At 34.7% G+C, this 19,243-nt stretch overlaps 7 protein-coding genes across 8 annotated transcripts in view; 3 read left to right on the forward strand and 4 right to left on the reverse strand.

The window, feature by feature from the left end:
• Positions 1 to 2,605, reverse strand: part of LOC129574147 (uncharacterized) — a 73,486-nt gene extending 70,881 nt beyond the window's left edge. Inside the window, exon 1 of the mRNA XM_055455638.1 lies at positions 1,836 to 2,605. Within this exon, the coding sequence (XP_055311613.1) occupies positions 1,836 to 1,845 (10 nt within the window). The 5' untranslated portion in view covers positions 1,846 to 2,605. The remainder of the gene's footprint in view (positions 1 to 1,835) is intronic.
• Positions 2,606 to 3,148: 543 nt separating this feature from the next.
• Positions 3,149 to 4,413, reverse strand: LOC129574229 (transmembrane protein 208). Its single transcript, XM_055455899.1, has 4 exons — positions 4,121 to 4,413; positions 3,907 to 4,059; positions 3,693 to 3,829; positions 3,149 to 3,609 (listed from the first exon to the last, which is right to left on the reverse strand). Exons 1-4 carry the CDS (start codon positions 4,124 to 4,126, stop codon positions 3,384 to 3,386), a joined length of 522 nt encoding a protein of 173 aa, XP_055311874.1. The 5' UTR covers positions 4,127 to 4,413; the 3' UTR covers positions 3,149 to 3,383.
• Positions 4,414 to 4,488: 75 nt separating this feature from the next.
• On the forward strand, positions 4,489 to 5,806 carry LOC129574227 (peroxisomal membrane protein 11B). Its single transcript, XM_055455898.1, has 3 exons — positions 4,489 to 4,734; positions 4,815 to 4,930; positions 5,007 to 5,806. Exons 1-3 carry the CDS (start codon positions 4,667 to 4,669, stop codon positions 5,585 to 5,587), a joined length of 765 nt encoding a protein of 254 aa, XP_055311873.1. The 5' UTR covers positions 4,489 to 4,666; the 3' UTR covers positions 5,588 to 5,806.
• A 231-nt stretch (positions 5,807 to 6,037) lies between these two features.
• Positions 6,038 to 9,008, forward strand: LOC129574226 (palmitoyltransferase ZDHHC3). Of its 2 annotated transcripts, none has more exons than XM_055455896.1 (8): positions 6,038 to 6,177; positions 6,246 to 6,336; positions 6,728 to 7,061; positions 7,182 to 7,367; positions 7,441 to 7,606; positions 7,724 to 7,779; positions 7,866 to 8,078; positions 8,156 to 9,008. In XM_055455896.1, exons 3-8 carry the CDS (start codon positions 6,984 to 6,986, stop codon positions 8,312 to 8,314), a joined length of 858 nt encoding a protein of 285 aa, XP_055311871.1. In that variant the 5' UTR covers positions 6,038 to 6,177; positions 6,246 to 6,336; positions 6,728 to 6,983; the 3' UTR covers positions 8,315 to 9,008. The 2 variants fall into 2 exon arrangements, with proteins under 2 accessions (XP_055311871.1, XP_055311872.1); XM_055455897.1 differs by having other exon boundaries at positions 6,246 to 6,327.
• Positions 9,009 to 9,091: 83 nt separating this feature from the next.
• On the reverse strand, positions 9,092 to 10,163 carry LOC129574232 (protein transport protein Sec61 subunit beta). Its single transcript, XM_055455903.1, has 2 exons — positions 10,002 to 10,163; positions 9,092 to 9,744 (listed from the first exon to the last, which is right to left on the reverse strand). The coding sequence occupies exons 1-2, from the start codon at positions 10,002 to 10,004 to the stop codon at positions 9,454 to 9,456; spliced, it is 294 nt and encodes a 97-aa protein (XP_055311878.1). The 5' UTR covers positions 10,005 to 10,163; the 3' UTR covers positions 9,092 to 9,453.
• Positions 10,164 to 13,235: 3,072 nt separating this feature from the next.
• LOC129574224 (origin recognition complex subunit 3) lies at positions 13,236 to 16,101 on the reverse strand. The gene is made up of 7 exons (XM_055455893.1): positions 15,995 to 16,101; positions 15,758 to 15,919; positions 15,363 to 15,689; positions 15,042 to 15,304; positions 13,802 to 14,972; positions 13,535 to 13,734; positions 13,236 to 13,447 (listed from the first exon to the last, which is right to left on the reverse strand). The coding sequence occupies exons 1-7, from the start codon at positions 16,010 to 16,012 to the stop codon at positions 13,351 to 13,353; spliced, it is 2,238 nt and encodes a 745-aa protein (XP_055311868.1). The 5' UTR covers positions 16,013 to 16,101; the 3' UTR covers positions 13,236 to 13,350.
• Positions 16,102 to 16,396: 295 nt separating this feature from the next.
• Positions 16,397 to 18,306, forward strand: LOC129574230 (mitochondrial import receptor subunit TOM20 homolog). Its single transcript, XM_055455900.1, has 4 exons — positions 16,397 to 16,807; positions 16,978 to 17,065; positions 17,762 to 17,882; positions 17,964 to 18,306. The coding sequence occupies exons 1-4, from the start codon at positions 16,675 to 16,677 to the stop codon at positions 18,102 to 18,104; spliced, it is 483 nt and encodes a 160-aa protein (XP_055311875.1). The 5' UTR covers positions 16,397 to 16,674; the 3' UTR covers positions 18,105 to 18,306.
• The last annotated feature ends 937 nt before the right edge of the window (positions 18,307 to 19,243 follow it).

Below are 19,243 nucleotides of genomic sequence, written 5' to 3' on the forward strand. Positions count from 1 at the left end.
CCCCCCCCCCCTGGCAAAATCATTTTACCCCCCTCTAGAATTTTTGACCTTGCACACGTCTGATTCTATGGGTGTCATATGTTTGTGCACTGTTAATTTCTTAAAGAAAAATAGAGAACGGTCTAAATTTTGGAGCTGACACTGAAGTTTGTGTAGCCAATCGCTTGTGATTCATACACAACTACCAAAGTTTCAATCAATTGTGCATGTGAGTATATGAAACAACCCGGATTAAGCCAAACACACATTTCCACATTCTCAGCTTTTAGTGCCATCTATGAGGCTTTATCTCAATTATTGCCATTTAAAATTCATCAGAAAAGTTGACAAATTGTCCTAATGCGGTAAATAAAAGCACAAACAAGAGCCCGTTGCTAGCATGCGACTATGTCTTACTTTACATCTCAACCGTATAAAATCTATTGTTTATGACGTCAAGGAATTTTTATTGTACTTTAGGACGCATAGTTCAATATAAAATAAGTTCAAAGCTTGGTGAAACTACTAGCAAGAGCCAGTTTGAGTCAGTTAGATGAAAAAAAAACTATGTTCGATGTTTCAAGCGCAAAATCATCTTGAAATTCACGAAAAAACAAGAATCTCTCAATTGCTTATGTATGCAAACCATTCAAGTTTTGTGTTTATTAGTAAAATTATTAGGTGATGAATTTATTCGCAGTGGTTCATATAATGTTCACTTCCTGGTACATAACTGTAACACTGTTTAAATAACGACGAGTCAGAACACGTCGAGTGAATTTAGCATTTCGGTCCATTTTCAATAAAGCTGCAATGCAGACAGATAGACGAAATTATTGTATATAAATAGCCCAACTAATATTTACTACAAGCCCATTCGTTTCGCAAATAGTGACTCGACAGATGCAACATTCAGTCTCGATGTTCATAAATCAGAAAATCAGTCAAATGCACACAAGAATACATTGATCATGGCAGAGTCTGCAGTTCAAATTTTTCACTTTCCACTTTTTGCCAATAATGTTAACTACAACTCTTGGCCCTGTATACGTATTTGTTGTCTGTCTTTTTCATTTAGTTTTTGTTTTTCCTCAATTTTTTTTTCTTCATCGCTACAAAAATAACATTTACCGCTTTGCTTACTCTCCTATAATTAGAACAAAAACGAACAAAAAAACCATACAGTTAAAATGGTCGGCTGGCAAAAATCTATGGCTGATTTCGAAAATAAACACGCATCTGGAAAAGTCAAGACCTTTTTCGTTTCGTTTTTGTTTAAGAACATATTGAATTGAGGAAATATCTTCAAATGTCTGTACTATTGCGTCGATGTGATATATACATTTCAACTCGCGCCTGAATAACAATGTTTGATCAATTGACTTGGTGATAAATTTACGTGAAAATTTCGATTTAGAATTCTCAATGTGTAAGGCGCCTTTATCAAGCGTCGTCATGTTTTTACCGTATTATGTTGTGTTACTGTGGTTTTAATTTGGAATTCTTCATGCAAATCCAAACACGTTACATTGTATTTGCTTTTGTTTGATGAATATTCAAGAATTTAGCGGTGTTAATCCATTTTCTTCTTTGTTACGATGTCGAAAGCAGTAAATTAGCGTAAAGTATAAATCACTTTTTTCTTCTTCTTTCTATTAAGTCATGAAATTCGGAATTTTCAATGTCAATTAGGGTATTAGTGAAGCACCGAAAAAGAATCCAATTAAACAGTGCTTGCTCGCATCAATTATTTCCTAAAAACGAATGCAACAGGACCTTTATTGAATTGCGTAATTTGTACGCTCATATGAAGAACATGAACCTGGGGAATGTAGGTAAATGCTTGATGTACAAACCATTATCCATCGTTCAGTGTGAGTCATATATATCGTATGGTGTGTTCCAAACTGCTACTTTGTCAGATGTGTCGATCTATCTTGACAAAAGTCGTTGACTTGCGTTAATCACTACGATCACTTTGCCGTTTTCGATCAATGATGAATACCATCAAATCGATCAAAAATGCGATATTACGACGCACTACCGCACAAACGCACACACGCACACACGCGCGCGCTATATAACGCGAGAAAGCAACAATTGCTCCGAAATTAGTTCGAAATTCAAATTGATTTATATATTTTCTATTCGATTCGATTTGGATTTAATAACTCTTTAAAACTGATCACAATGCTACAAATGTTTAAAACTATTATCAGATTTGTGTAAACAAATCAAAGTCACTCAACATACCAAAATTAAGCTAGAAATAAATATATATTTTGAAAATATTGTATGGATCGCTTTTGCTTGATTCTTCCTATCAAAATTGTACTATCGCCTCAAATTGGTTGTCCGTTTTCACATGTTTCGGTTGCAGTCTGCTTGGAGTAAGAGTCACATTGTCCACTGAGTTATTAGATTCGGTATCGGAAAAAAAAGAACAAAAGTCGATTCGAGCAAGAAAAATATCGCGATAAGATACGAAAATTTGAGAAATTAATTATTATTATTTGGTTCGAACAATTTGAAAGGTTGATGAAAATTCTGTGTGCTTATTAATTCTCTATATCTCGTTCGGTGTGTGCGTCTCGACAGGAAAAATGATACACACTGAACTTAGTCTAAAAATAAGCGAAGACGTAATGATATTTCCCTAGTCCGGTCTGAAAATGAAAATATGCATATGTACGCGCGTGTGTGTTAAATACTGCGCTCTCTGCTCATTTCTCTCTCCGAGCCGTAGTTTGTGTGTGGATTTGGACGTGGATAGACCGCTAGATGAGCGAACACATCACACATCATCGATTTATCAGCATCAATGTTTGTCTTCATTATTTTTTGTAGTCAGTCCCATGTCCCTGATGATGAAGATGAAGCATTTGCTTGCCGGATTCCACCGTCTACGGTTTTGAATATTATTTTAAATAAATATCTTTCAACATTTTCGGATCGGTTTCAGTTTCGTTCAACTGCATGTTTTGTACCCGGCAAAATGAAATGCCGGTACAAATAGTGAAATTGCCATGAACATGATGTTGCATCACAAACAGTGCATTTCCTTACTATTATTATAATTCATTCGCCTGACATTATAAATAGCTCATACTCGCTAAATTTGTATGTTTAGATTCATTGCTCTCAAGAGAGCTAATAAAAATCAAATTGTTGCACATTTTTCCTTTTTATTATCGATTTCATAAAAAAAATAAATAGCAATACATTTAGTTCTCATCTGTCCCTTGGTTTGTTTCTATTTAACTGAAATTTTCTTTTCGTCAAAATCCCACTCATTTTTTTTTTATTGCAATTGATACATTCAAACATAGTGATTTAATCGCACACAATTATGTCTTTTTTTCTCGAAGGCATTCACACAATTAAACTATTATTGTGAAAAAAATTCATCTGAACTTTTGTTCCCGTTTCATTTTTCGTTCAAGCTTTTTCTGCTTTTTTTCATCGACTTCGGGTTGCTCGTTACGTTGACTTAACCATGGTTTGATCACTGAACCCCAAAGCATCCAAATTGCACGAACTGGAGCGAGCAACAACAAAATCCAAAACCAATTCGATATCAGCGACAGCACTTGTGTACCACTCGTTAAAATAATTAAATCTTTGACATTCCTAATGGAGAAAAACAATGGTGTTTAGTGATTAGTTTTGATTTTGTTTCTGCGAGAGTTTAAGCAATCATATTTTACACTTACTCCGCTATTCCACCCTCCATGTTCAAATCACTGCCACTGTCTAGCAGCATTCCGCTCTCCGAATACTTTGCTTTTGACATAAATGCCATAAATTGATAAGAGCCAAGCATGATTGCAACCGAAATAAATGCCATCGACTGTGAAACATGAAAATATTCAATTAACCAAACAGTGGACAGTGTTTAAAATATCCAAAACAAAACTGAACACCTACCGATACTATTCCGGTGAATTCAAAAAATAGAAAATTAATTATGAAAAAAATGGTCGTCGAACCGGCGGCCATGTATTGGTAAAACTTCAATGTTGCCGAATTTTCTTCGACAATCTGTTTGGCACCTTTAGTCCCTTGCTTCCCTTTCTGTGGCTAAAAATTCACGATATTAGTCGAAATTCAATAACTTCATGCAATATAGTATTATACTTACAGCCATCGTAAGGTTTCAGTCTTGATTGAACAAATTTAGTGAAAAACAAGAAAATTTTGATGTTTAAATCGTTGACTTATTGTTGAAAGTTGTTATATCTGCTTTCGTTTTGGTATTGAATATTACCAAAATAATAAATGGATTTCAATGAATTTTGAATGCGTTTAAAATGGAATATTTGATTTAGCTCATTGGAAAACGTCAAAACAGGTACTTATCATACAATAGAAGAGAGTAAAAGCAACGGGCAAAAACAAAACTAATCGACACGCATGCGCCAACATAGCAACGTTGACTGTTTTGACATAGTGTACATAGTCTGACACACATACACAAACAAACGCGCAAATAACAAATGATGTTGTAATTGTGTGTGTTCGATTGAACGAATACGAATAGCAAGTGTCAAAACACCTCTAGAATATCAAATTATTGTTTTGGTACTCAGGAGATATTCAAAGTGCAAAGGAGACGAAATTGCGTCGTGATCAAAAATACACCCAAATTTTAATTCCCAATAACGGAAATATATATTTTTCTTCCAATATGGAATTATATTTAGATAAATTGGTTCGGCTGAACACACAAAGTGATGGTCGAGATAAAGTGGCGAGGTAAATAATTATGGGAAATTATGATCTGGAATGGGGTTTCCTATAAAAAAAATGGTACCTATCTCTATTTTGGCATTTAGATTAATACAGTATGCGTGTCGTGCCCTTTGGGATGGTATGCGAGTCCGTCCATGGAATTCTGAATTGATAGACAAACTAAAGACACTGGAATACCTCCTCAGCTCATTTCGAAAACGTAAAAACAACCAAACGTTCTGTTCCTCATCGATTCTGTCAATTTTCTAAAATTCCATCAAATTTTTATTTATTAGTGTTGCGATTTGGAAAATGTATTGATTTAATGTATGCGGCTCAACGGACAATCCACCATACAAACGTGACTATTCGGTTAACGCTGACGCTTAGCAAAATTGCTCAGGCCCTGTATTTGTATGCTGATCACATTCTGTGGCTGTCTCGTTCGGGCCTAGCTAAATCAATTGATGCCAAAAAATGGAATGACACAGCCAACAAATATTGGTTTGTGTCAATCGTAGTTAACTTATGTCGTGACATCTACGAATTATCAAGGCTCATCGATCGAACGTTGAACGCGGGAAATGGGCGAAACAAACAAACACTCTACCGCTGGATTTTTGATACAAACACAAACATTTCGACATTATCAAAAAGGGATTTAACAAAAGCTTCACATCAAATGTATGCATATACATATGAGAATCGAGCCATCTTCATCGACACCACCAAGAATTTGTGTGATATTTTCATACCGTTGACAGCTCTTGGATACACAAAACTTAAACCGCGAACGGTTGGATTGCTGGGAGTGATATCATCGATTGCTGCAATCATTGTTCTTCTTCAACCGGCAGCCAAATTACAACCATCTTAGGCTTAGCTTTATATCATAAAATTGGGTGATTCGGTTGTTTCGGGAGACTGTTTTTTTAAAATTCAATTACATTTGGAATTCAATCGAAAAATAAGGATGGGCATAGATTGTAATGTAAAAACTATTTTTCCAACACTCCGGTGGTGCTTGTAACCTTAGATGAATTAAGGTGAAAATGAAATTAAAGAAATGTATACAACGTATAAATCGTCCGTAAAATACGATACAATGTCCTCTCATTCAAAAACAAAAACAAATATTTCTTTTGCGTGTAAATAGGCAGCTCGCGTGATCGCACACCAATGTAAGTCTCATACAAACACATGGACACAGCGCACTCAAGCCATATTCCAATAGAGTATGTCTCGTTTTGTCATACATATATCCAAATGTATATCTGCTGCTCGCATTCATGAGTCGACACAGAGGAGTGTGAGCGTGAACGAAAAAGCGCTGTCAAACTGTCAAACCAACACCAATTTTATGGATTTGCAATTTTATGAACATTACTCGACTCGTACTGTTCATTTCTTTCCTGCATACTTTTTCCCACTTTCTTTGATCGAAAATCAAATTGCAAGACGTAAGAGGTTGTTTAACAGATTGATAAAGAAGAAAAGAGAACAAATAAATTGAGTGTGTGTTCAAAAATTAATAGATCTTTGTTTTCCAATTTGTTTGTGCATTTGTTGTGAGTCGCTGAGAACTTGATGAATGAAATACCGTTCTTTGTATACATGGTACGAATGGTAAGTGAATGAACTGAGCACATACTGATATCTTATATTTTCCACTTGGAAATTGTTTGCACTCGAGTCGACCTTACAATTATCGTTTGCTCAAGTGCAACGGGACCGAGATGCAAATATAAAATTTTATACCATTCACACATCGATTGTTCATTAATTAGTTTAAGACATTGAACCATTTGACATACTTTGATGTCTTAAGCTAATTGAATTATTCAGAGTACGGTGAAACAGGCAAGACCATGTTGAATTTTACTTCTTTCGATTAGTCGTAATTGCAGTTTACTTACCATTATCCGGAAGCAGTCGTCTATATTTCCATCTACCTCTCTCTGTGTCTAGACTAATGTGTTTTTGTTAATGTTTTTTTTTTCTTTTGGTTGGGCTGCAGAAATTGAAACGTTGAAGCTTAATACAAAGATCGCAACCTATACCACCATTAAGACTGAAGTGATGATTTGAAAACGTGTGCGATATTTTGACGGCAATAAACTGTAAACATTTGATAATTGTTTTGAAAAGGCGCTGTAATAATCTATACTTTTGCGGTGCATATAAATACAATTTAGTGCGAAAAAAGGCGTTAAACTATGAAATAGCCAAGGTGGTTTGTTGATGTTTAGATAGAAATCAATTGTATTTGTGATATGGATTATGAGTATAAACTCTTCTATGGTAAAGATATGCATAACCGATGCTGTGGCGGGCGAGCTTGGTGTGTTCAGGTAAGTAGCAATTGGCACGTAAACAACATTCGAACGACCATTTACACTAATAATTTGGATAGATAATGATCGGTGTTCTTCGTCTTCTTCTTCATTGTTTTTGTCTTCCATTGTTTGTAGGATATATGTGGCATAATATGTGCGGTAATGACTTGGCTGCTGATTCTGTATGCCGAGTTTGTGGTGATGGTTGTCATAATATTGCCCAGTCCATATCCTGTCTACAGCACCATTAATATGATTATTTTCAATATGTTGGCATTTTTAGCGTATGCATCGCATATTCGAACCATGTTTTCAGATCCAGTACGTATGAAAAACACATAATACGGCTTCAAAAAGATGAGTGTGTCCTAATTGAATTTGGTCTTAATTATAGGGTGCGGTGCCAAAAGGTAATGCCACTAAAGAAATGATTCAACAATTAGGTTTTAAAGAAGGACAAGTGTTCTTCAAATGTCCAAAGTGCTGCAGCATCAAACCAGAGCGAGCTCATCATTGTTCGGTCTGCCAAAGATGCATCCGAAAAATGGACCATCACTGTCGTAAGTAATACAAACTAATTTTGTTCCGGAAATTGGGGAATTTCATATAATTATAAAGAATATGAGCAAAAAATATTTCATATTAATAAGGCGATTACTCGACTATATCATTTACAGCCTGGGTGAATAACTGCGTTGGTGAAAATAACCAGAAGTATTTCGTTCTTTTTACGGTAAGCTATTCATGATACAAACAATTTAGTACCGTATAAAAATCGAGATTTTTTTTACACATTCTCCAAAATTTTATTTTATCCAGTTTTATATCGCCATGATATCGGGTCATGCAATGTTTCTAGCTGTTAATCAATTTGCGTTGTGTATCAAGAATGAATGGAAGCAGTGCTCATTCTTTTCGCCGCCAGCTACCGTCATTCTATTACTATTTTTGACATTCGAAGCATTATTATTTGCTGTATTTACACTAATAATGCTTGGAACACAAATCAACGCCATTTGGAATGATGAGACGGTTGGTATTTTGCGTTCATTCAAGTCAAATGTTTAGCCAGTATACTAACTAGCAGAATTCCGTTTCAAATCTTATAGGGTATCGAGCAGTTAAAAAAAGAGGAAGCCAGCTGGGTGAAGAAATCACGTTGGAAGAGCATCCAATCAGTTTTTGGGCGATTTTCGATAGCATGGTTTTCACCATTCACAAAACCAACAATTAAATCCAAAATCGACCGCAATTTTTATTCCGTGTAAACATTGATATGCCCATTGATAGTGATAACGTGCGAACAAAGCCGATGGATCCAAGCAAAAATTCGATTGAATTTCATGTACAAATTCAGAACAATTTTTATATCGCAATATCATTTGCTACTCATTTAAATGCCTTTAAATTAGCTGCTTGGTAAACTCATTCACTAGGTGGCGGCACCAAGCAATTTTTTCGACATAATGTATGAATGTTAAGTAGTTCTCTCTTGATGGAAGTTTTATTATGTATTATTTAGCCTATTTCTATGTTTTAATGAGCCATAGTTGGAAAAGCATTGGAATGAAATTCCGATTAATGAATAGAATAGTTACAATGACTTAAAAGCACTAGCAATAAATTCCAGAGACTGCAAATTGCCTGCTATAGAGTGCTGTCCTATACAATGAATTCCCTCACTCAGGCAGACGTTTTGCAACGATCTGCTAAATTCCTATTGAGTTCTGTGACTATTAGTTAACCACTCAAACATTCAAATGGATAATTATTTTGAACAAATTGGAAAGAGTCAAAATCGGATAAGAATTTTTTTCCTATATTTTTCATCCCTTTAAAATGTGTCCGCTTCCAGTTATTTTTGTTTTGTTGAATTCATGAACATAAACAATGTTGCTCTTAAGCGTGATAGTTAACCTCATTGAAAATATCTTTTAAATAAATGCAAACAATCAAAAACAATCAAATTTCTTTCAATACCTAGGAATTGAAAATGGGTTCCTCTGTGTCACCCACCAATTGTAAAATCAAAGAACAATACGGAATACATTGACATAGTTTTCGTACAAAATTTATTTGCGTCTATCACTTTTTACACGTAAATAAATACAATTTTCTTTTATTTGAATTTTTTTTCGTTTTTTGTTGTTGTTATAGAAGTCGATGAATATTCATGAATTGGAATGGAAGTAAGCAACAATTTCGGAAAGTATAGTTGATTCAAACGAGGTTCAATGCTGATGATTGCTTCAGTTCTCCGTAGGAGAGAATTCCATTTGACTTGGGTAGATTTCATTTTGTTTCTCTTTAAGTTTAGACGTGAATTGTATGCCAATTTAAGATGGTTGTGATATTTGCTATTTAAGAGTAAAAATCAGATTTAGGTGTGCTGGTTAGTCGATGACGCTTATGAGCGAGTGTATTTTCCCCAGATGTGTAACATGAAAACGGATGCAATGAACAACAGTGACATAACTAAGACTGGGACTGGTCCAACTTTGTAGCCTGGTGAATCGTCTGTGTAGAAACGCCACATACCACCTGATGATGTGCCAGTGGTGCGATTACGAGCTGCTGTTGCTGTTGTTGTCTTACGTTGTTTCAAATTACTTGAACCACCGGCACTTGAACGTGGACTGGCCAATTTGCTTGGTGAACGGGTTCCACTACCGACTGCTGTTGAACTTGCTGGAGCTGGCTATATATTCACAACGAAATAGAGCAAAAATACAAGTTAACATCACCAAATTTATCAATATTTTAATGTACATTTGGAAGATCTTTTTATTATTTGAATGCATTTCAATGTAAATGAATAACTTTCGATATAACTTTCAGTGTGTGTTTACCGCACCAAACAAAATTTTCATTTAATTTTACCATAAAATGCATGATTTTTTTTAAATTTAATCAACTGTTTTACAACATTTTCTTAAAACTCGATAGATATCTTACCATTTTGATTTATTGTTTTATCTTTTATTGCAACGAGGAAAAAAACACTTCAACTTATTTGAGATGTGCACACGAAAATGGCCCGACGAGTTGTATTTGACCGACTGAATTGTAATGAACTTCTCCACGTCTAACATTTAATGTCTTGGGTGATTGAAATGAAAGTTTACACGTCGCTAAACGTCAGCACACATTAATACAAAAAATGGCGTGTTGCCGTTGTATATCGTTACAGTGCAATTTGTCATTGAGTTCCTTTGGAATTTACAACAGATGGCAGAGTTTAATGGCGATGACGGTTAAATAAATGGAAGGCAAATTGTGTTGCAGAAATACTCTCTTTCAATTTGGGTATTATTTAAGAACTCTAGAAAATCCATATTCTGTGTACTATGAAAAACATGTCATTTTCCCGTAAAATACCAATTCGATATATATATATATATATATACAATGGACAATGTGTTGAAACACTCAGAAACTGTCGATATTTCTACAAAGAAATAAATACATAGTTCTAGGTTCACATCATATTGCCATTTCGCATCTTTTTAATTCCCAATGTGAAATAATGTACAATCCACATAAAACGCATTATTAAAGATTACAATATAATATACTATATAATATAAATTATAATTTTATTCAAAAGATTGATTTATTATTATTTATAATATCAATATTATTAATAATTTTTGTTTTATTGGTACTTGAACTTTCATTTTTCCCTTCTTGACTGAATTACGTGAATTAACAATTTCCACCATGACATCGTCGATTTTAACATCTTCAGAAAAAATAGAGTCCGAATCGAACATACTTGATATTAGTTCTAATAATTTTCATAAAATGAAGAAATGTATGCTCCGAATGAAACTACATTCCATGTAGTGCTTCGATGAATACAGATTTACAGGCAATAACATATTATTAACTATACTTAATAACATAATAATAACGGCCGATATATTGGTCCAACATAACATAATAATAACGTTATTAAGATTCAGCATAATAATAACATAATATGTTATGCGTTATATCGGGTATTATCTTAATAAATCCTAGGATTCGGCGGTAATAATATTTTATTAACTATAATAATATCATATTATCAAGATGGATTCATTAACTGACGCGTCATTGACGTTCTTCTACGACATCATCAACGGTAACGCTAACTGTCCAACAGTTAGAGACCAAGTCTCTTTTCATCATGGCCGTTCGTTGAGGCACAGTGAACAATTCAAGGTCAATGACAAGCACATGAAGTTGGTGCGCGAGGCTCCAGTTCGTCAAATGTGCAAAATGGCGAACATGGTGCCGGAACTGTTCACAGCAGCGACCTCAAAGACAAATTTTGCATCATCGGTTCGTAAAATGACGGACACCACTTTTGGATCGCTTTGCAAACTCAAATGACTACCTGGCCGCCTAGTCAATTTTTCATCCAGGTAACCTCATTTTTTTGTATATGTTCTCTACGAGAACACCTTGATACTGCCCACATTAATGATGAAATTTCGATTTTCATGTTGCCGTTAAACCCGATCCATGATCCCAAGCGGACGAATTCCCAAGGACAAAGCATACTGCCCGGGTGCCATTTGGTTGCTTCTGATTGCAACAAACATGAGCGGGGCTGTCCCAGGTTCCGACCACCCACGTGGAAGTCAACTCATCTCACACGGATCACACAGCAAAATCAATAATTAAAGTCTGACGAATTTTTTCCATACATTCTTTTATGTGTATTGAAAGGATGATACTTATCTGTGATGTTTACACTTATTTATTGTAAATTTTTATTTTTTTGATTTTGTGCTTTGTTTAGCCATCCACGAGTTGGCGAGTTAATATTCTTATCTTTGAGGTCAATTTTGAATTATTTGCCATTTAGCATCAAATGATCTAGTTACGTTTCAAATCATGGTCCATGTCAACTCAATGCACTCTGCAATCAACATGGATCTGCCGTAACCGACGTAAAACTTCTCATCAATTTATCTATCGGACGACTTTTGCAGTCTCAAAGTCTCAAATTTAACGCGTAACAATTAACGCTTCACATAGCCTTTGTCCCTTTGGAAACGTTTACCAAAGGTTATCCTGGACCGTTTGCTATAGACTACTATGAGCATTTCCATCTTGGTTGTATGACTGCTTTCGTTTTCATGTTCCTACTTTTGTGATTACCTCATAATTTACGAAAAGAGCCAGGTTTTTAACGAGGTGAGAACTGAAAGTTATCGAAAGATGCTGCTACCATTGTTCATCATTTATAAAAATTGTAACAGTCTTGCACTCTTTTCCGACCAAACCTCTAACAAAACCCACATTATATTCAGCCAGAGCTTGGCGGTGTTTAATAAAAATAAAAAAAATAAAAAAAATAATAACATATTATTAAGATACAATTTTAATAACGCGTTTTTCGCGCATTTTTTCCACCGGAGCACTGACAAGTTGTTTTTTCACTGCAGAGTACACACATGAATTTTTGCACTGTTGCAATGAAATTAAAATGACTCTTTGAAACGGAATTATCATGTATTGAACTTAACCATTAAATTTAGGAAATCGCCAGTCCCGACCTTGAAAGGATCAATTTACCATATTTTGTCTGCATTGTTATAGGTGCGTACACCATACACTGTATACCCGTAGTGAAAAAAAAAATCCAGTGCTTTTTTTCTCTCCAGCTAGGGAAAAGAATGCGCGAAAAAAGCGTTATTAAGATTGCATCTTAATAATATGTTATTAATTGAGTTAATAAATCCATCTTAATAATATGTTATTATTATAGTTAATAAAATGTTATTACCGCCGAATCTTAGGATTTTTTAAGATAACACCCGATATAACGCATAACATATTATGTTATTATTATGCTGAATCTTAATAACGTTATTAAGATAAAAAAAATCCCAACATAACATAATGATAAATATGTCGGGCAATAACATATTAATAACATATCGAAAATGTAAATCTGTATCGATGAATAATTTGATGGGAACATCAAATTTATTGAAACACTCAATTTTTAATAACATAAAGAATGAGTGAAGCGACGATCTGCGGTTTTGTTTTCAATTATTATGTACCATGCCGAAAGTCAAGCGGTGTTCTTAGAAAATCGAACCTATTTCGACTTTATCACTTTTTTTCGACAGTCATTTACTGAATATCACTTGTCGGACTGCTATCGTCCGTATACAAATAAAATATTGATTTAAATACAAAAAAAGATAACTTTTATTTGATGAATTTGAATGTGATTTGAAATGTTGACACTCTGCATGAAAAACAAATATAAAAATTAATCCTTCAGGGAATTTATGTTGTTTCACCATGTGGTTCGCGTTACGTGATCAGTCTTTCGCTTCGAATTTTTGGTAAAGCCCATGAAATGTAGCTCAGCTCTTGCCCGAGTGAATTTCGCTCTGAATTCGTAGAAATTTGGTGTTAAAAACAAAATGCAGTGATCAATAAAAGCCTATACGAATCATGTTCAATTCATAGATACTTACTGAATTTCTGGTGGAATATTTTCATCGTCATCTGGAGTTTCTGCACTATGATCACCAACGATAGCGTTGAATGCGCTCATCCAATCATAAATATTGACTTGTTGTCCACTTTCAAGCAGTAACCCATAGGCAATAGAATTGTCTGGCATTGTTGGTAACAGTTGATTTGATTGTGTATTTTCTATCGCACAGCATTTGCACTGAAATTAAACATACACATTAAATGACATGTACATGAAAAATGGCTACAGTATGACGTGAAAATACCTGTATATAAGCATGTGGATCAGTTAAAACTTTGTGAATAGCACTGCGAGGCGTGCCACGAAGATGTGATCGAATTTGATCATAGTCAGAGTAAACAAATAGTTCAAGCAATGGCGGAGCTTGACTCTGTGGTGGCAAATACCTTTCAACCACATCAACACGAAAAAAGTCCAAAATTTTTCGAATAATCTGGCTAGTCTCGGACATCGTATTTTTATGTTGTTGTTTCATATTTGCATAGAATGCTGTCCGATTTCCGAAAATTTTTGGTTCGGAAGGTTGTGTTACCTGTCGTTCAGTTGATTGATGGTCTTGTTTCAGTTCATCGATTAGGTTCCTTAATTTAGTTGATGTTCCATCAAAGGCATCCTGTGCATCACGCAGAACTATCTCATCGATTGTCTTGTCATTGCAATGATCTTTTTCGTAGATTTCAAAAGCCATGTAACACTTTTCCAATAGCTCTGTAAACTCATCCTTGGACATCAGGCTTAAAAGTTGCCAACATTTTTCAAATTCTTCCGTTGTGGTGACACTTTTCTTCGACATATGACAATACATGTAAATGTCACTTAGTCGTTTGCCCAATGGTGATTTTGGCAAATCTTTTACTAGAATCCACAAAAGTCGAATGTAACCATGAAATTTAGCGAAAAACGTATAAATATTTTGGACTATATCGAAGAGCTGTGTTCGAAGGAAATCATCGTCTTCAAAAATGGCCAATACGTGAGCGGGATTTTTCATTGAATCCACGTAAGGTCGGAATGACGGTAGCCGTCGTATCGTTTCAAAATCGTTGTGCTTTAGACGAGAAATGTTCTTTTGAGCTTGTTTGAATGTAGTTGCACAAACAGCGTATGCATTTCCACGTGAATATTGATCGAGAAGACAATAGCGAGTCGACCTAAGGAAATTCTTCGCAGTCAAATCATAGAAAATAAACACACTTTTCAGGTAGTCGAGCACGTTACTAGCTAGTTGGAATGGACATTTTGGTGTTAGAATGACGTCGTCGAAAATTTGGTCAAGAATTTGGTTGGGCGGCTGTCCGGAGAATACGCGCAGCTTAATACGTGTTGTTTCATTAAAAGACAGTGTATTCAGCAAAGCTGTGGTTGACGTTGCTACCCCCAATATCAGAACAAAGGGTAATCGCTTGCAATGATTGCTGAAACGAAAGAGAATTCGATTGTGATTGTTTTTGCATATTATTCCCGATTCTTACATTCATACATACCTTAAAATCCGTATCAAATCCTTGATCACATTTGGTTTGAATTCTTCGAAATTCGGCATGATTATCGCCAATTGCGGTATGGCATCCACGGATTCAGCGGCAAATTTTGTATCGTACCACGATTGTAGCACATCCAGTGTGTATTGGCTTCTTCGTAATTTCACCGGTGGTTCATCATCATCTTCAGCATTCACCTCCATCTCAATGTCTGATGTCCCACTCTCATCAGAACCAAAAACCAAACTGTTATCACCGGCTGCAATCTGGGAAAATTCACATTTATTAATTAGTTTGAAAATGTGAAAGTCCCATGAAACTCACCACATCACCTTCGTCGCGATAGTTATGTTTTCGACCATTGCTCAGCAAGCATGAAACTAAGGTTTCAATAGCAGTACGAACATTTGGACAATCTCTGGCTGGTAGAAAAACGGTTCGAGCAATTTTCTTTTTGTTCAGTGTGTTTGACAGAAGTCTGAAATACTGATGATGATCTGGTTTGTTAATGCCAGTCAAAAGTGCGGCAACACGTAAAAGTGTCATATCGGACCCATTTTTTTCGGCTGCAACATTTGCGGAGGACCAACTTTTTGTCACGAAATCACACAGCTCCATCAAATGGCCATCATTGTTATTTGCTTGAATCTCCTGTAATATGTACAAAATAGTTTGAATAATTGATTAGAAACCATCAAGTATATAATGTAAATATGTACATCAATTCGTGACTGTATGTAACCCCAAGTACGTTCAAATTCCTCGTTCCAGTGTCGTGCATTTTCATCACAATTGAATGTGCTTTGTGGAATGGGAAATTTTGATTTCCTTTTTCTATCCGGTTTGCCATGCAAATAACCATTTTTGAACACGAAAATACCCTGAAAATTTAAGAATTTCGATTTATGCTTTGAATATGATTTATATTTCGGACACGTATTAAACATAAACATTACCTGTGAAAATGAATTCATCACGTCTGTTTGTAGATAGAATCTTCAAAGAAGCTGCCAAATTCGATGTGATTTTAAAGCATACAAACATTGAACTGTCAATGTTGGCGCCAAACTATACATTCCATATGTCAAATGGATTTGTGTTCTTGATCTGTAAGATGGCGTTACTAGAAAATTGCCATTTTATTATATATTTTCCTTATTTTATTCAGAAAACTCTATAAATTTGTACATATAATATCAGTTTAAAACTCTCTCAAAATTCTTTTTCACAAAAACGTCTAGGTATTAACAAAAAAATGTATTATTCTGTAAGCCGTCTATTGCATGCATACTTCAAAATCCACATTTTCAAATAGCATTTTTGAAACGATTCTTGTTCTAAGGCAAATGTCATGATTGACAGTGTGCATGCGTTGTTCGTTGTGTGTGCCACTAAAAATTCGTGTGACTTCATTTTTGGATTTTTCTTCATTTTCCTTCTCCAGGATAATACTAGGATATTCAATATATCCGTTGTTTGTTTTTTCCTTTTCAATTGGAATTTTTATTTCCTTTTTTTGGTCATTCTATCCGCGGTTAGTTTCCCATTTTACGTTAATCACACACACGGAGATTGAGCACGGGTTGTGAGGAAAGTAATAAACCATCAATCGATCAAACAAAGAAGTAAAAACAAAATGAATTTGGATATATCACGAACCACACTGGGCATAGCGGCTGGCATTGCTGGTACAATATTCCTCAGCTATTGCATTTACTTTGATAAAAAGCGTCGTAGTGATCCAGAATATAAGAAAAAAATTCGCGAACGTGAGTACACATTTCATTAAATTATGTAATTTATTCAGTTCTTGCGACTTCCTGCCCGCCAATGTTGTCATCGTTCATGCATTTTTAGTATCTTTAGTGAATATATTTTATTTTCTTTTTAATTTTTTGGGGCATATTCGTTTCGTTATCCATTGGAAAACATCGTACAGGAAGACGTCGCACTCGTCAGCGCAAAATCGGAAATTCAGGGTCACGGACCGAATTGCCGAATTTGAATGATCATGAAGCTGTTCAAAGGTAAATACCATTAACATTATTAGTTTTGGTGAACACGGTCTTTGCATATTTTTTAGTTGGTGTTCGATTTGAAAACGGTTGATCTGTAGCTTAAGTGCAACCGTGTTTATTCTTGTTTATTCTCATATGATTTTGAGGTTATGACAAAGAAAAATAATTGAACATTCCAAATAAGAAATGAAATCAATTGGTGCCACCAGAACGACAACAACAACAACAACAACAACAACGACAACAGTAACACATTTAAACATTGTACATTGCGCACAAGCGAAATTCAAAGTGTGAAATAAGGAAATAACTCAACGGTATATTTGGAATATGAATTTAATCAAAATTGCATACTATTTTTTATCAATAATAATAATTGATATGCGAAAAAAAACATATTCTAACTGAAATTGGATACTACACACCCTGTTTGCACTTTTTACGTGTCATTTGTTCCATGAGTTCAGTTCGTTGAAGGCGGCAGTAACGATTTTTTCTTTGAATGAAGGTAGACTCACACACACGCACACATTTGTGACCTTCACGCTTTATTATCCTTATTCACTGGTAATCATAATAAAAATGACCTTGTACGATGCGTACGTGTTTGTGTGCCATTAGGGAATAAAAATATACTCCACGCGAAAACAATTCCAAAACAATTCATTAATTGATGAAATCGCCCATTGCTTTGCCATCATTTAGATTCTTTCTGCAAGAAATTCAGGCCGGTGAAGCGCTTATTTCGAGCGGCGACATTGAACAAGGTGTAACTCATTTAGCAAATGCAGTTGTTGTTTGCGGTCAACCCACGCAACTTTTGCAAGTAAGTACCATGACACTTTCTACTAACGAAAGTAAAATCAAAAACAAAACACATTTAACCCATTCCTTATCTTTGTTTTAGGTACTTCAACAAACGTTGCCATCACAAGTGTTCACCCTGTTAATTCAACGAATGAGAGAATACGGCAATAAGGCAGCCGCAGCAGAAGAGAGTGCTCCTCGAAATATAATCACCGAAGATATCGATGACGACCTAGAATAGTGTTGCTGTATTTTGCCATTAATTCAAAATATCGACACACCGTAGTTAACTACTCCTATATAATCGATGAGAGCCCAGATTTAAAATCAAATCAAATCAAAGTTGACATAGATTACTGAAAAAGGGAGTTTTTGGTTTGTAAACATTTTCCAGCCGACGATAAAACATCAAAATAAATAAATAAAAACACAAAACAACTATATTCATTACTTCTTATTTGAATTTTAACGCCTATCGCGCGTGTTGAATAAGTTTTTAATTAAGTTATTGACGAAAGATGTTGCATTCGAATAATGATTTTTAAATGGAGAATGCGCGATCCCAGTTTAGCTAGCTTTTCCCTGAACTGGAAAAAATAACCTACAAATGAATACTATTTTGTTTTTTTCAATCGTAGTAGAATAATACTAAATTACACGTAGAAAGATCATGAAATAAATTGTGAAATTGAAAAAAAAACACATTTTAAACCAATAAGTTTTCTTTTGACGAATTACACACGAATTGGCTATATATTTCTGAATCTGGCACAAACTTGCTACATCTGGATGAGACAAATTTTGATCGTATCACTTTACCGGGATCGCAATGTCAAAAAAGCCAAATTGAAGAAGGAGGAGGAGGAATTCTGTTTCTAATTAATTTAGTGTTCAACTGTGACTGTATTTGAATGACTTAGTTATATTCCCGGTATAAAATATAAACTTTTACATGTGGAAATGGGTTCAGGATGGTCGCCACTATATTTTGTCTTGACTCCGTATAAAATTATGCAATATATCATATATTATAGATATAGATGTAGAAGTAAAAAATTGTAATGCCCATTACTTATTACTATTACTATTACATGTAATAGCCATTACATTTATCCTATTACAGATCCTATTACTATTACTTTTCCCATTACATGTAATAGTAAAAGTACTTAATATATTACTATCCCAAAAACAATTTTTTCCAAAGTTTCATATAAAAAACATTTTTTTGTTATGCCAAACGCTTTTTTATGAAATAAAATGAGTCCGGCAAAGAAACCAAAATTTTTTACATGAAACTTTTCGATTTTTTTACATGAAACATTTTCTTAAAAGCGAAGGTCCTGCATCTAAGCGTCTGACAGTTCACTTCTAGCGCTG

The sequence above is a fragment of the Sitodiplosis mosellana genome, unplaced genomic scaffold (genome assembly GCF_009176505.1).
Source record: "Sitodiplosis mosellana isolate CC-2019 unplaced genomic scaffold, AAFC_SMos_1.0 Smas_scaffold_6150, whole genome shotgun sequence".
NCBI classification, from domain to species: domain Eukaryota; kingdom Metazoa; phylum Arthropoda; class Insecta; order Diptera; family Cecidomyiidae; genus Sitodiplosis; species Sitodiplosis mosellana.